We start from the raw sequence: 10000 nt of genomic DNA on the forward strand, positions 1-10000 counted from the left end.
TCCATATTTTTGTTTGTTTAATTTGTTTGTATTTATTAATTTATGCTATTTTATCAGCACTAATCCTTCACTCAAGCCATCTGTCAAACCACATCCTCAAAATGAATTTCCACAAAGTGACCAATCAAACAAACAGGCAACAAAGGACATTCGTCCACTACAACAGGCAGTAACTGCTCATGATGCATGTATTGAACACAACATGACGACAAAAAATCATCAAGAAACAGATGTCCCTCTGTTGTCATTACTCTACAGTGTGGCCGATGTGTCAACTCTCAATGAGGCCATTGTTGTTGCTCTTCACAGTTTCATGCTTGAGTGTGGCTTCCGATGTTCTCCAAACATGGAGGTTTGTTTTAGCAGTAGTAAGTTTACCTCATGTATTAGTTTCTGTGTGCTCTCTTTGCTGTTTAGCTTATTTGTATGCCTGATGGTTGGAAACAGCAGGGTCTACATAAGATGGCATATAGGCATCCTCTATGTATGTCAACAACTTGTTGCCTAACTTGTGTTTCTCTTGGACCATGTTTGGTGGTGCATGGTGAGCCAGTGCAATTGGCTATTACAGACAGACAAACAGACAGACAGACAAAAATACACACACACACACACACACACACACACACACACACACACACACACACACACACACACACACACACACACACACACACACACACACACACTGAATTATGAAACCATCTTGTTTGTGAGTTGCTTGTCCAATCAGCAGAAGATGAACACAGTGCATTATAGAACTGCATTTGTGATGTGCACACTGTTGTTGATGTTCAGGAACTGTCGCAACAATTCAAAATGCAATGATCCAAATCAAACCGTCAGACTTTATCCGCGGAGATGCTACCCTCAAATCAGGTTGTGCAGTCATATTAGAAGGGTCTCGCCTCACTGTAGCAACCTAAGTCATTGTTACCTTAGGTGCAGACAATGTCTACCATAACCTATCATCTCTAGCAGAAAAATTCAAACGGGCAGTTGCTTATCAGTTGATTGCCAGCATCAAACAAGGTTTTTCACATAATTAAAGTGATTTTTCCTTAATTTTAATTAACGTATTTTACTGATTCAGAGTCAGGAATTATAGATCGTGCATCACTGTTGGGTTTACCTGCTGAGATTCAAGTAATTTTTTAGACGGTGAGTGTATGAAATTATTGAATTGCTGGTGTTGCCGTTTCAGCTTTATCTACTTCGTTTTCTGGACATGACCAGTCTGGTGCGTTGCTCTGGCGTATGTAGGGAATTGAATGTGCTGGCGTGTGACCAGGAATTGTGGAGGAAACTTTACAAAGTGACATTTGGTATTAACATTTTCTGTACACTGTGTGCTCAATCGTCTGTATGTCTTTACATTCGCTTCTGTTCTCTCTGTCTGCATGGTCACTGTGTCGGATTTCATCTTCGTCTGTCTGCCTGCCTATCTGTATGCTTAGCTGGTTCGTTTTTCTGTGGTTGGTCTCTCTCTTTATCTCTTCATCTGTCCTCGAGCTTCCTATTCTTGTAACTGAATTGCTGTGGTGCATTGACCATTGTCATTCTAACAGGTAAACGGCAAGACGACACAATTGTTAACTGGAAAAAAGAATTCAAATGTCACTATGTTCAGAACAGAGCCAAACAGCAACGCTATCCTTTGTCACATGAGCGGTACCACCACCTTCCTTCCCTCTATCCTCAACCACCATTCCGCTACCCTCCAGACATTGTGGGAGGAGATTACGATCGTGACTTGTTTCCTCTTCGACAACCATCACCATTTGCTCTCCCTTCTGATCGTCGGCAACAGTATTTGCCACATCCAGTCCTGCATCCAAGGCCTCGTTTTGACCCTTTTGGGCCGTTGCCTGAGCATCAGTATGACTTCAACAGTAGAGGGAACAGAAGACGACCTGGTGCTGGAGGATGGGGAGGAAATACATTCTTGTGAAGTAATTCAGTGGATATCGTAGGATAATACAATAACATACATTATCAACAGATCTAGCTATGTAGGGTAGTTTGGTTAGTGCTACCGACGTTTGTATAGGCATGGTTTGAGTTTTAGATTATCTTTCATCTGTTTCGTTGGAACTGGTGATAAAGATGATGACTTGATAAAATCCATCAGAACAAAGAAAACGTTTGAGTCATCCTAAAATCGAGAAATTGAATCATCAGTTTGGTCTGCACTGTTGCGTTGAGTTTGTCCTGTGTTAGTCTGTCTGTCTGTCTGTCTGTCTGTCCATACCTTCTGTCGAAGCGTAAACCCAAGCGACTCAACTCCTCTCACAAAGCTGTCCTGGTTTGAGAAACGGCTAACCACCTCTGCAATCTTCAAGACACCACTTCAAATAACCAAACTCCAACTATTAACCAGTAAAAACTGTTGTGAACATTTTTCTGGCACAAACCTTCCTTTCAAGACTCGATGAGCTTCCAATAGGAAATCAGTTATATTGGTACCCATCAGTGATAAGCAAAACACAGAAATGTCAACTGAACAAGATTTCAATGGAACCTAAATGAGTTCAGTTATAGGCAACTTGGATCAACTTGCAATGGTATGACTTACGTGGGCCATATCACAAGCCACTATGGACTCGTTTGATGCTACCAAATCAAAGGAATGTGCTTTGTTTGGAATGTTCAGTGCTAGTTCAGCACTACCACAACCGAAGTCAGCAACAATGAGTTCCTTAGACCTATAGTACACAAACCCGTAATCTGCTGTGTAAGCTTGTGGTGTGTGTGTGTGTGTGTGTGTGTGTGTGTGTGTGTGTGTGTGTGTGTGTGTGTGTGTGTGTGTGTGCACGCATGGGTAATGTGTGTGTGTGTGTATGGGTAATCACTACAACATACTGTCTCTTGATGTCTGCAATAATGAGTTGCAAAGGATTGACAGGCCACCTCTCAACTTGCACTTTATACCCTTTATGATATGCTTCATAAAGCTGCACATTTGACACAAACAACTCCTGAGCTCTCGAGCTATCCATCGTATATAGTTGTTCATTAATCCATCGGAACTGAGCACCATCCAGTTTCTTCCTAGCTCCCAACAGAGATGTGCTGTTGTCAGATTTGTCAAGTGTACTAGTTTCCTGCATGCTTGAATCTCGCTTTGTTTCTGTACACTTCAATGCCCTTTTTGCGGGATTTTCGTTTGCTAATTTTTCAGTAGTTTCGCCATCTCTTGCATGCTTTCTGGACATTGCTGTCAGTTGTTTCACAATTTCTTGTTGATTGACATCGTCGTGTTCCTTTATCTTTTTTCTCTTTCTCTCTCCTGCTTGACTAGGAAGTCGACTCTTTCTCTGCCCCTTCATTGCCGGAGGTAATTCCTCCACACGTCTTGAGCTCTGTGCTTCACCGACATTTTTAGAAAACTTTGACTCTTGCTTCAGATTTAATCCACTCGTCTCACTGCTTGCTATATATACCTGCTCGACCTTTTTCCTCTTTTTGATTAGAATGGTGCTGCTGCCAGCGCTAGCCTTTTGTTTGAATTTTGTAAGATGTTCTGCTTGGACACTGTCAGCAGCATTCAGTTTTACAATTTTCCTGCTCTTCGGTTTGGTCACCTTAGTAGCTGTAAGCAGATCCTCTTCTACTAAGTGTCCCCTCGTTTCGTGTTCAAATAATAGAGTATTCTCGTCATCCTCTTTTCCCTTGTCTTCATGATCTACTTGTGATTGTAGTTTCCTTCTTTTCCTTTTACCAAGTTTGCTGCTGGTCTCTCTAGTTTTACCACTTTTTAATTTTTCCTTCTTTGAAGAGCGATGTTTCTTTGAGTAGGAAGGAAATTCTCTGAACAATCCCTCAGCAACTTGTTGGAATATCTCTTTATTGCCATCCCAATCTTCCACTTGAAACATAACTCTCACGCTTGAACAAACTTGCAGTTTTTTTCATCCAATACACGAACATAGTGAGTTGTTCCCGGATACTCAAAACTGCAAAATATGATTGGTCGAACGTTGTTGCTCTACGCGTACCCGTATATAACAAAGATTTGCAGTATGCCGTGGAGCTTCAGTCAGTGTGTGGCGTTTCAGGTTAACATTTGCAATGCCGTGCGTTTCCCGCTTATAGTCAAGTGTGTCTAGGTGTCGGCCATTCAAGCTCGCCCACCTCTATCTTCTAGGTCGTTTGGTTGGTTGATGGGCATGCTGCCTACATGCGATGCTACACGGGAAGTGCAAGTTCAATGCTGTGTGGCCGATAGCAGCGATGGTGGTGCTCCTGAAAGCATGCTAAATGAAGAAATTAATGACATACAGTCGCATTTTCCAGCAGGTAGACATCATGTGTCATGTGGTCTAAATTTTTGGAGTTGATTGATATTAATGGTTTATTGATATTAACTTGTTTGTAGTCAAAATTTAGTCGTGGTTTATTTATTATTGTCTCGAACCAATAACCTACTCAATGGGCAGAATCTGCTAACAACTCGATATTTTAGTTGCAATCAGACTGATCTACGGTCAGTACAAGAATAGGGTATTCGAATGTCTTTTCAGTGCCCCAGGGGTGTCGTATACAGTCTTTTGAGGCCTTGATAGTTCAGAAATGGGGGATTGCTGCTCACCATGTGTAGCAACAGATGCAACGAATGCAATTCTGTACATAGGTTGAGGGCACATTCTAGAAATTTGGAGGTTCACTGAACCCACACTGAACCTATAGCTACACCATTGATGCTATGTTATAGTTTTGTAGCAGACTCACTGAAAGAGCCATCATACAGTCGTAGAAGGCACTTTCAGTCAGATTGCTGTTCTCTCAGTGAGTATAGATAACCATAACATGCGGGTTTACTTGATTCTGTGCTCACCCGTTAAAGACATTTTTGATATGCTACAGGTGTTGTTCCTGTTGGAGTATATACTACAGAACGATCTACAGATAGCAGCAATGTTAGGGCAAGGGCCAATTTCCTTCAGCAGGTATGTACAACAAATACGGACAGAGAGACAGAAAGACGGACGGACAGACAGACAGACAGATGGACAGACAAAAAGACAGACAGACTGATAGGTGGACAATCGTCTGCTGGTAACATTCATCTCATTTCTGATTGGTATTTCTACATCAGCTCACAGATTCCCATCCCGTGCTTATTCTTCAATTACAAGAGGACGGCATCGTCAACATGCACAGCTGTAGCAACGATGCAATCTCATTTGTACAAACTACAAACATAGCTACTTTACCTCGACTCGGCAATCAGTTTGAGCTGGTAGCATTTAAAGTAACTGCTTCCCTTGAGATGAGAATGAGCACAACACCCGGTCGGATACAAATTAGTTTGTGAAATTGAGTGTGTGATGGCATGTGGGTATGTGATTGACTCGCAGGCACTTTGCATCTATTGAAAGCCGAAATGGCTAGAATAGAAGGTCTAATCAATGGAAAAAGTTCTATTTTTGCCGTGCAAGGCAGCAGGATATTTATTCAAGACGACGGTCTCGTAGGTGCTCCAGGGGCATTAACATGTCAAAACCTGATGAAACGTTTGTATTCCGGTGAAGGCAGAGAGAAGTCAAGCAAGCAAGACATCAGAATTAATGTCAGTGTGAGTCAATTGCATTGGGTGATTACAGGTTTCTTATGTTGTGTGTTGTGTTATAGGATTTTATTGAAGTGAGCTGGATGACTAGTTTGTCGTGCACGTCTAAACCAACGTGTCCTGTTATCTCTTTACGTGAAGGTTTAGTCTGTTGTACTGTTGTGGTTTATGTGTGTTTATTGTGTCTACTGTGTCCAGAGTCCAATTCTTGGTTAACTATGAAAATTCCTGTACATTCTATTGCATTGGCATCGGCCGAGACTAAATTGGCTAGTTTGATGGACTTGTTCAGACAAGCATTATGCAGAGCTTTAAATGGTGTTGTGGTACAGGCTGCGTATTCACTGAAGGTTAGACAGCAGTTATAGACTTTGTGTATTAATTAACATCAGCTGAATCACTAAGAGTGTGTTCAACCAACATCTGGACTAACTATGATTAGGCCAACATTGGCACAAGGGCGTTCACACTGCTAACTATGATTAGTAAGTCGTGGGCACGTGAGTGTAATTAGCCTTGACAGTTTTCATCCGTCATATCCGGCAAGAATTCACGTGAATTGTCTTGACGGATCCATTGCTTTAGGTTTTGAAGAGGGAAACATTTAGTTTGCTTTGTCTGGCAGCTCCTTCAGGGATGGTGGGAAGTTGTCACATGTACAGGCACGTACGTAGTTTAGGTCTGCATGTGCTTCTGTATATGTCGCCATGTTGTTGCTGCGTTTGTACATTTAAACATACTACACCACATCAGAAAGATGGCGGCATACTCTTCTTGTATATTACCTCATGTGCCAAAGTCATGTGCAACCTCTATTGCCACTAATGTGGTTGTAATACTACTCTTTACAGCATTAGTGCTTGTTCACACCGGGCCTAATCATGATTAGTGTAACGCCATTCTAACGCTGTAAAGGGTAGTATTACAACCACATTAGTGGTGTTAGTGGTTGCACGTGACTTTGGCACGTGAGGTAGTATACAAGAAGAGCATGCCGCCGATGTTTCTGATGTGGTGTTGTATGTTTAAATGTACAAACGCAGCAACAACATGGCGACGTATACGGAAGTGCAGGCAGATGTCCACTACATGCAGGCCTGTACACGTGACTATTTCCTGCCGTCCCTGTAGGAGCTGCCAGGAAAAGCAAACTAAATGTTTACCTTTTCAAAACCTAAAGCAATGGATTCATCAAGACAATTCACGCAAATCCTTGACGAATATGAAAACTGTTGAGGCTAATTACACCCACATGACTTACTAATCCTAGTTAGCGGCGTGAACGTGCTTGTGTTAATGTTCACCTAATCATAATTAGCCTAATCATAGTTAGTCCAGATGTCGGTGTGAACACGCTCTTAGAATGGCGTTACAATAATCATGATTAGGACCCATGTGAGCACATTCTAATAGCCTGTTCACACTAGTGTTTGTAACTGTGCCAGCACGGTGCGCCACAGTTTGGTTCGGCTTCACTTCGTAGTGTGAACGCCGGCTGAACCGAACCGAACCAAACAAAACCGTGTTGAGCTGGCTCACCTCAAGCTACCGTGCCACCACGGTTCGGTTCGGTAGTCTAGTGGAAAATTGTCTCTGAGACCTCGGTGTTGTGCGATGGACTGCTGAGATGCCAATTAAAACAGGGCAATCGCATCTTGCCTACGATCCGTCACAAGAACTACTCGGATATGCACCGTTAGCTAAATACACGCCCACTTTCTTTGACTACGCACTCTCAGTGCGCTTTCAGCCTTTGGCAGTGTGAACGCAGGCCAACACGGTTAGCTGACGCGGTTTGGTTTGGTTTGGCTCGGTTAGGCTACATAACCATGCTAGTGTGAACAGGCTATTAGACTGGATTCAGTTAGATGGAGAAACATTGTGTGTAGTAGTACAACGACATGAAGGTATATGTTATATGGATTACATGTATCTATCTCTGAGATGGCATACTGATATTTCTCAGTGGTTGGACAATCAGCTTTTATACATTCATACATACAGACAGACAGGCAGATGGATGGACAAACAGTCAGACAGACAGATGGATGGACAAACAGTCAGACAGACGGATGGACGGACAGACAGACAGATGGATAAACAAACAGTTAGACAGAAAGATGGACAAACAGTCAGACAGACAGATGAATGGCTGGACAGACAAACAGACAGACATACAGATGGATGGACGGACGGACAGACAGACAGACAGACAGATGGGGTTTTGGTACCGACCACATGGTTGTGGTGGTCTAGAGCTTAGCAATGACAAACTCTAGACAAACAGACCAAAATATCCAACCACTCGATCGTGTTTGTGCATTGTCATCTCATCTATTCTAACGTAATTCTGAATGAGTTTTATCAAATAGTCTACCAACAATTTCTGCTGTGACGAATCATAATCCATTGTTATGCATGCACGTATAGGCAAACAATCCAGCCGTTCCTGCTGTTTATCAATTTAAGCCACCTCTATTTCCATTTCCCATCATGATATCATATCCTGCAACACGTATCTCTGGAGAAGTCGTGACTGACAACAGTTTGGGTATAAAGTCAACTGATCTTAATAAGCACTTATTTACCTGGTTAGACAGCAGTCTTGATTGTCTCCATTTGTTTTAGAGGAGATGCGTAGGAAGCTGCATGAGAAGTTTTTGTTGTCTATCGATCGACCGTTAATAAGACCTGCAAATGCTATTACTTGCCAAGGAAAGGACAGAGGTGATGAGAGTTACACTTGTGTGTGTGTGTGTGTGTGTGTGTGTGTGTGTGTGTGTGTGTGTGTGTTTGCTATAGCATGATGCTCTTTGAGAGTAAACCCATTGCTGTCTCATTGTTTTATGTACTTTGTGCATGTTTATTAGTAGTGCTTGGTTTAGTGTATAAATGAGTCTGATGAATTTGATGTAGGACCATATTTGCTTGACGTTCATGAAGGTTTGCCATTTCCAGGAGGTAAATGTAGTATTTATTATTTACATTATGTCTTCATACAAGCAATTGAACAGGCAGTCCCTCCAAAAGGCAGACAAAAGTTGGAAGGACAATCAGTGGGCAGGCAGGCAGCTGACCATGCTTGCAAGTACAGGCAGACGGACAGACAGATGGACGGACGGACAGACAGATTGACAGACAGACACACATACAAACAGACAGATGGACAACAGACAGACGGACGGACGGACAGATAGACAGACGGATGGACAGACGGACACTGACAGGATGTAATCAGTTGTTACGATTATGACTTTTCTGAAGGTGTCACCGAAAATTCAAGTCTTGTCTATGGTCACTACTCGTATCATCATTACCTTCACGACAAGATAAATGACGATGTAAGGCACCATGCACAGCTTTCACTAATTTACAGAAATCTGCATGAACACTTTCTCCTGGTTCACAATTTTTGGATAACTGCAAATATGTATAATTGATTACAGCCTGTCACTGTCTGTCTGTCTGTCCGTCCATCTGCCTGTATGTCTGTTCGTCCGTTCTTGTGTCTGTCTGTCCATTCGTTTGTTTGTTCTTTCCTTTGTCTGTCTGTCTGTCTGTTCATTGTCTGTCCATTGTCTGTCTGTCTGTTCATTGTCTGTCTGTCTATTTGTTCATTGTCTATCTGTCTGTTTGTCCTTTCGTCTGTCTGTCTGTCTGTCTGTCTGTTCGTCTGTTTGTCTGTCTGTCTTGTTTATCTGTGTCTGTCTGTCTATTTGTCTGTCTGTCTGTCCATTCATTGGTCTGTCTGTCCATTCATCGGTCTGTCTGTCCATCCATTCGTCTGTCTGTCTGTCTATCTGTCTGTCTATCTGTCTGTCTGTCTGTCTGTCTATTGTTTGTCTGTCTGTCTGTTCGTTGATTTGTCTGTCTCTCCGTCCATTTGTCTGTCTGTATTTGTACCTCTTTATTGAAATCTGCACAGAAATTTTCAACCAATGAAATTGGTTTGTGACAGCAAGGCCACGCCCACTATAACGACTACACATGTTTAAAGACTTTGCTTGTGTTAAATTTTGTGTCAATCGGAGTCGTGCTTCAAGAGTCTTGTTTTTCACTGCTGTGTGTAGGGATGGGGATGCGCGTATCGTTCTCTACAGACGATCTGGTCTTGGTTCAGATATCAAGGTTACACCAGTCTACCCATTCCAAATCATAGACAGATACAAGAGGTGGTTCCTTTGTGTTGTGTATTTACTATATCTGTTTATGGTTGTCTTGACTGTGACCCTCGTGTAGACTCTTGTCTCGATTGGCGACAAACCTGCCAAGTTTGCTGGATCAAGACAGTGGATCGGCTCATCAGAAGTCGGAATGTGTTTGAACACATTGTTGGGGGTTAGTCGTAGTTTACTAGGTACAGCATACAGACAGACAGACAGACAGACACAGATGGACGGACAGCACAGACAGACGGACGGATGGACA

General features: G+C 42.5%; 3 protein-coding genes across 6 annotated transcripts in view; 2 read left to right on the forward strand and 1 right to left on the reverse strand.

Moving 5' to 3' along the window:
• LOC134190115 (F-box only protein 7-like) overlaps positions 1-1960 on the forward strand; it is a 2813-nt gene extending 853 nt beyond the window's left edge. The window contains exons 3-9 of one of the 2 annotated variants that reach the window (XM_062658538.1): positions 58-352; positions 418-544; positions 799-879; positions 943-1032; positions 1094-1146; positions 1205-1325; positions 1569-1960. In XM_062658538.1, coding sequence (XP_062514522.1) covers positions 58-352; positions 418-544; positions 799-879; positions 943-1032; positions 1094-1146; positions 1205-1325; positions 1569-1951 — 1150 coding nt within the window. In that variant the 3' untranslated portion in view covers positions 1952-1960. The remainder of the gene's footprint in view (positions 1-57; positions 353-417; positions 545-798; positions 880-942; positions 1033-1093; positions 1147-1204; positions 1326-1568) is intronic. The other variant, XM_062658539.1, reaches the window with a different exon arrangement.
• Positions 1961-2019: 59 nt separating this feature from the next.
• LOC134190114 (uncharacterized) lies at positions 2020-3930 on the reverse strand. Its single transcript, XM_062658537.1, has 5 exons — positions 2863-3930; positions 2576-2705; positions 2415-2521; positions 2252-2348; positions 2020-2155 (listed from the first exon to the last, which is right to left on the reverse strand). Exons 1-5 carry the CDS (start codon positions 3876-3878, stop codon positions 2033-2035), a joined length of 1473 nt encoding a protein of 490 aa, XP_062514521.1. The 5' UTR covers positions 3879-3930; the 3' UTR covers positions 2020-2032.
• An 80-nt stretch (positions 3931-4010) lies between these two features.
• Positions 4011-10000, forward strand: part of LOC134189493 (ufm1-specific protease 2-like) — a 7156-nt gene continuing 1166 nt past the window's right edge. For 2 of the 3 annotated variants that reach the window (XR_009971500.1, XM_062657777.1), the window contains exons 1-13: positions 4011-4058; positions 4110-4299; positions 4867-4949; positions 5099-5294; positions 5361-5578; positions 5635-5713; positions 5771-5922; positions 8003-8123; positions 8201-8299; positions 8489-8533; positions 8837-8913; positions 9643-9744; positions 9812-9910. Coding sequence is in view for 2 of the 3 variants with exons in the window: in XM_062657777.1 (XP_062513761.1) it covers positions 4023-4058; positions 4110-4299; positions 4867-4949; positions 5099-5294; positions 5361-5578; positions 5635-5713; positions 5771-5922; positions 8003-8123; positions 8201-8299; positions 8489-8533; positions 8837-8913; positions 9643-9744; positions 9812-9910 (1497 nt within the window). In the remaining variant the exon portion in view is untranslated. The remainder of the gene's footprint in view (positions 4059-4109; positions 4300-4866; positions 4950-5098; positions 5295-5360; positions 5579-5634; positions 5714-5770; positions 5923-8002; positions 8124-8200; positions 8300-8488; positions 8534-8836; positions 8914-9642; positions 9745-9811; positions 9911-10000) is intronic. The other variant, XM_062657778.1, reaches the window with a different exon arrangement.

The sequence above is a fragment of the Corticium candelabrum genome, chromosome 14, assembly GCF_963422355.1.
Source record: "Corticium candelabrum chromosome 14, ooCorCand1.1, whole genome shotgun sequence".
Taxonomy (NCBI): Eukaryota; Metazoa; Porifera; class Homoscleromorpha; order Homosclerophorida; family Plakinidae; genus Corticium; species Corticium candelabrum.

Bases quoted from the DNA above. Each gene is read 5' to 3' on its own strand.
- LOC134190114 (XM_062658537.1), bottom strand. From the start codon at position 3,878: ATGTTTCAAGTGGAAGATTGGGATGGCAATAAAGAGATATTCCAACAA. The intron at 2,349-2,414 runs GTTTGTGCCAGA...GGTTATTTGAAG, and splicing joins CATCGAGTCTTGAAAGGAAG to TGGTGTCTTGAAGATTGCAG. The intron at 2,156-2,251 runs GTATGGACAGAC...TCTCGATTTTAG, and splicing joins GGTTTACGCTTCGACAGAAG to GATGACTCAAACGTTTTCTT.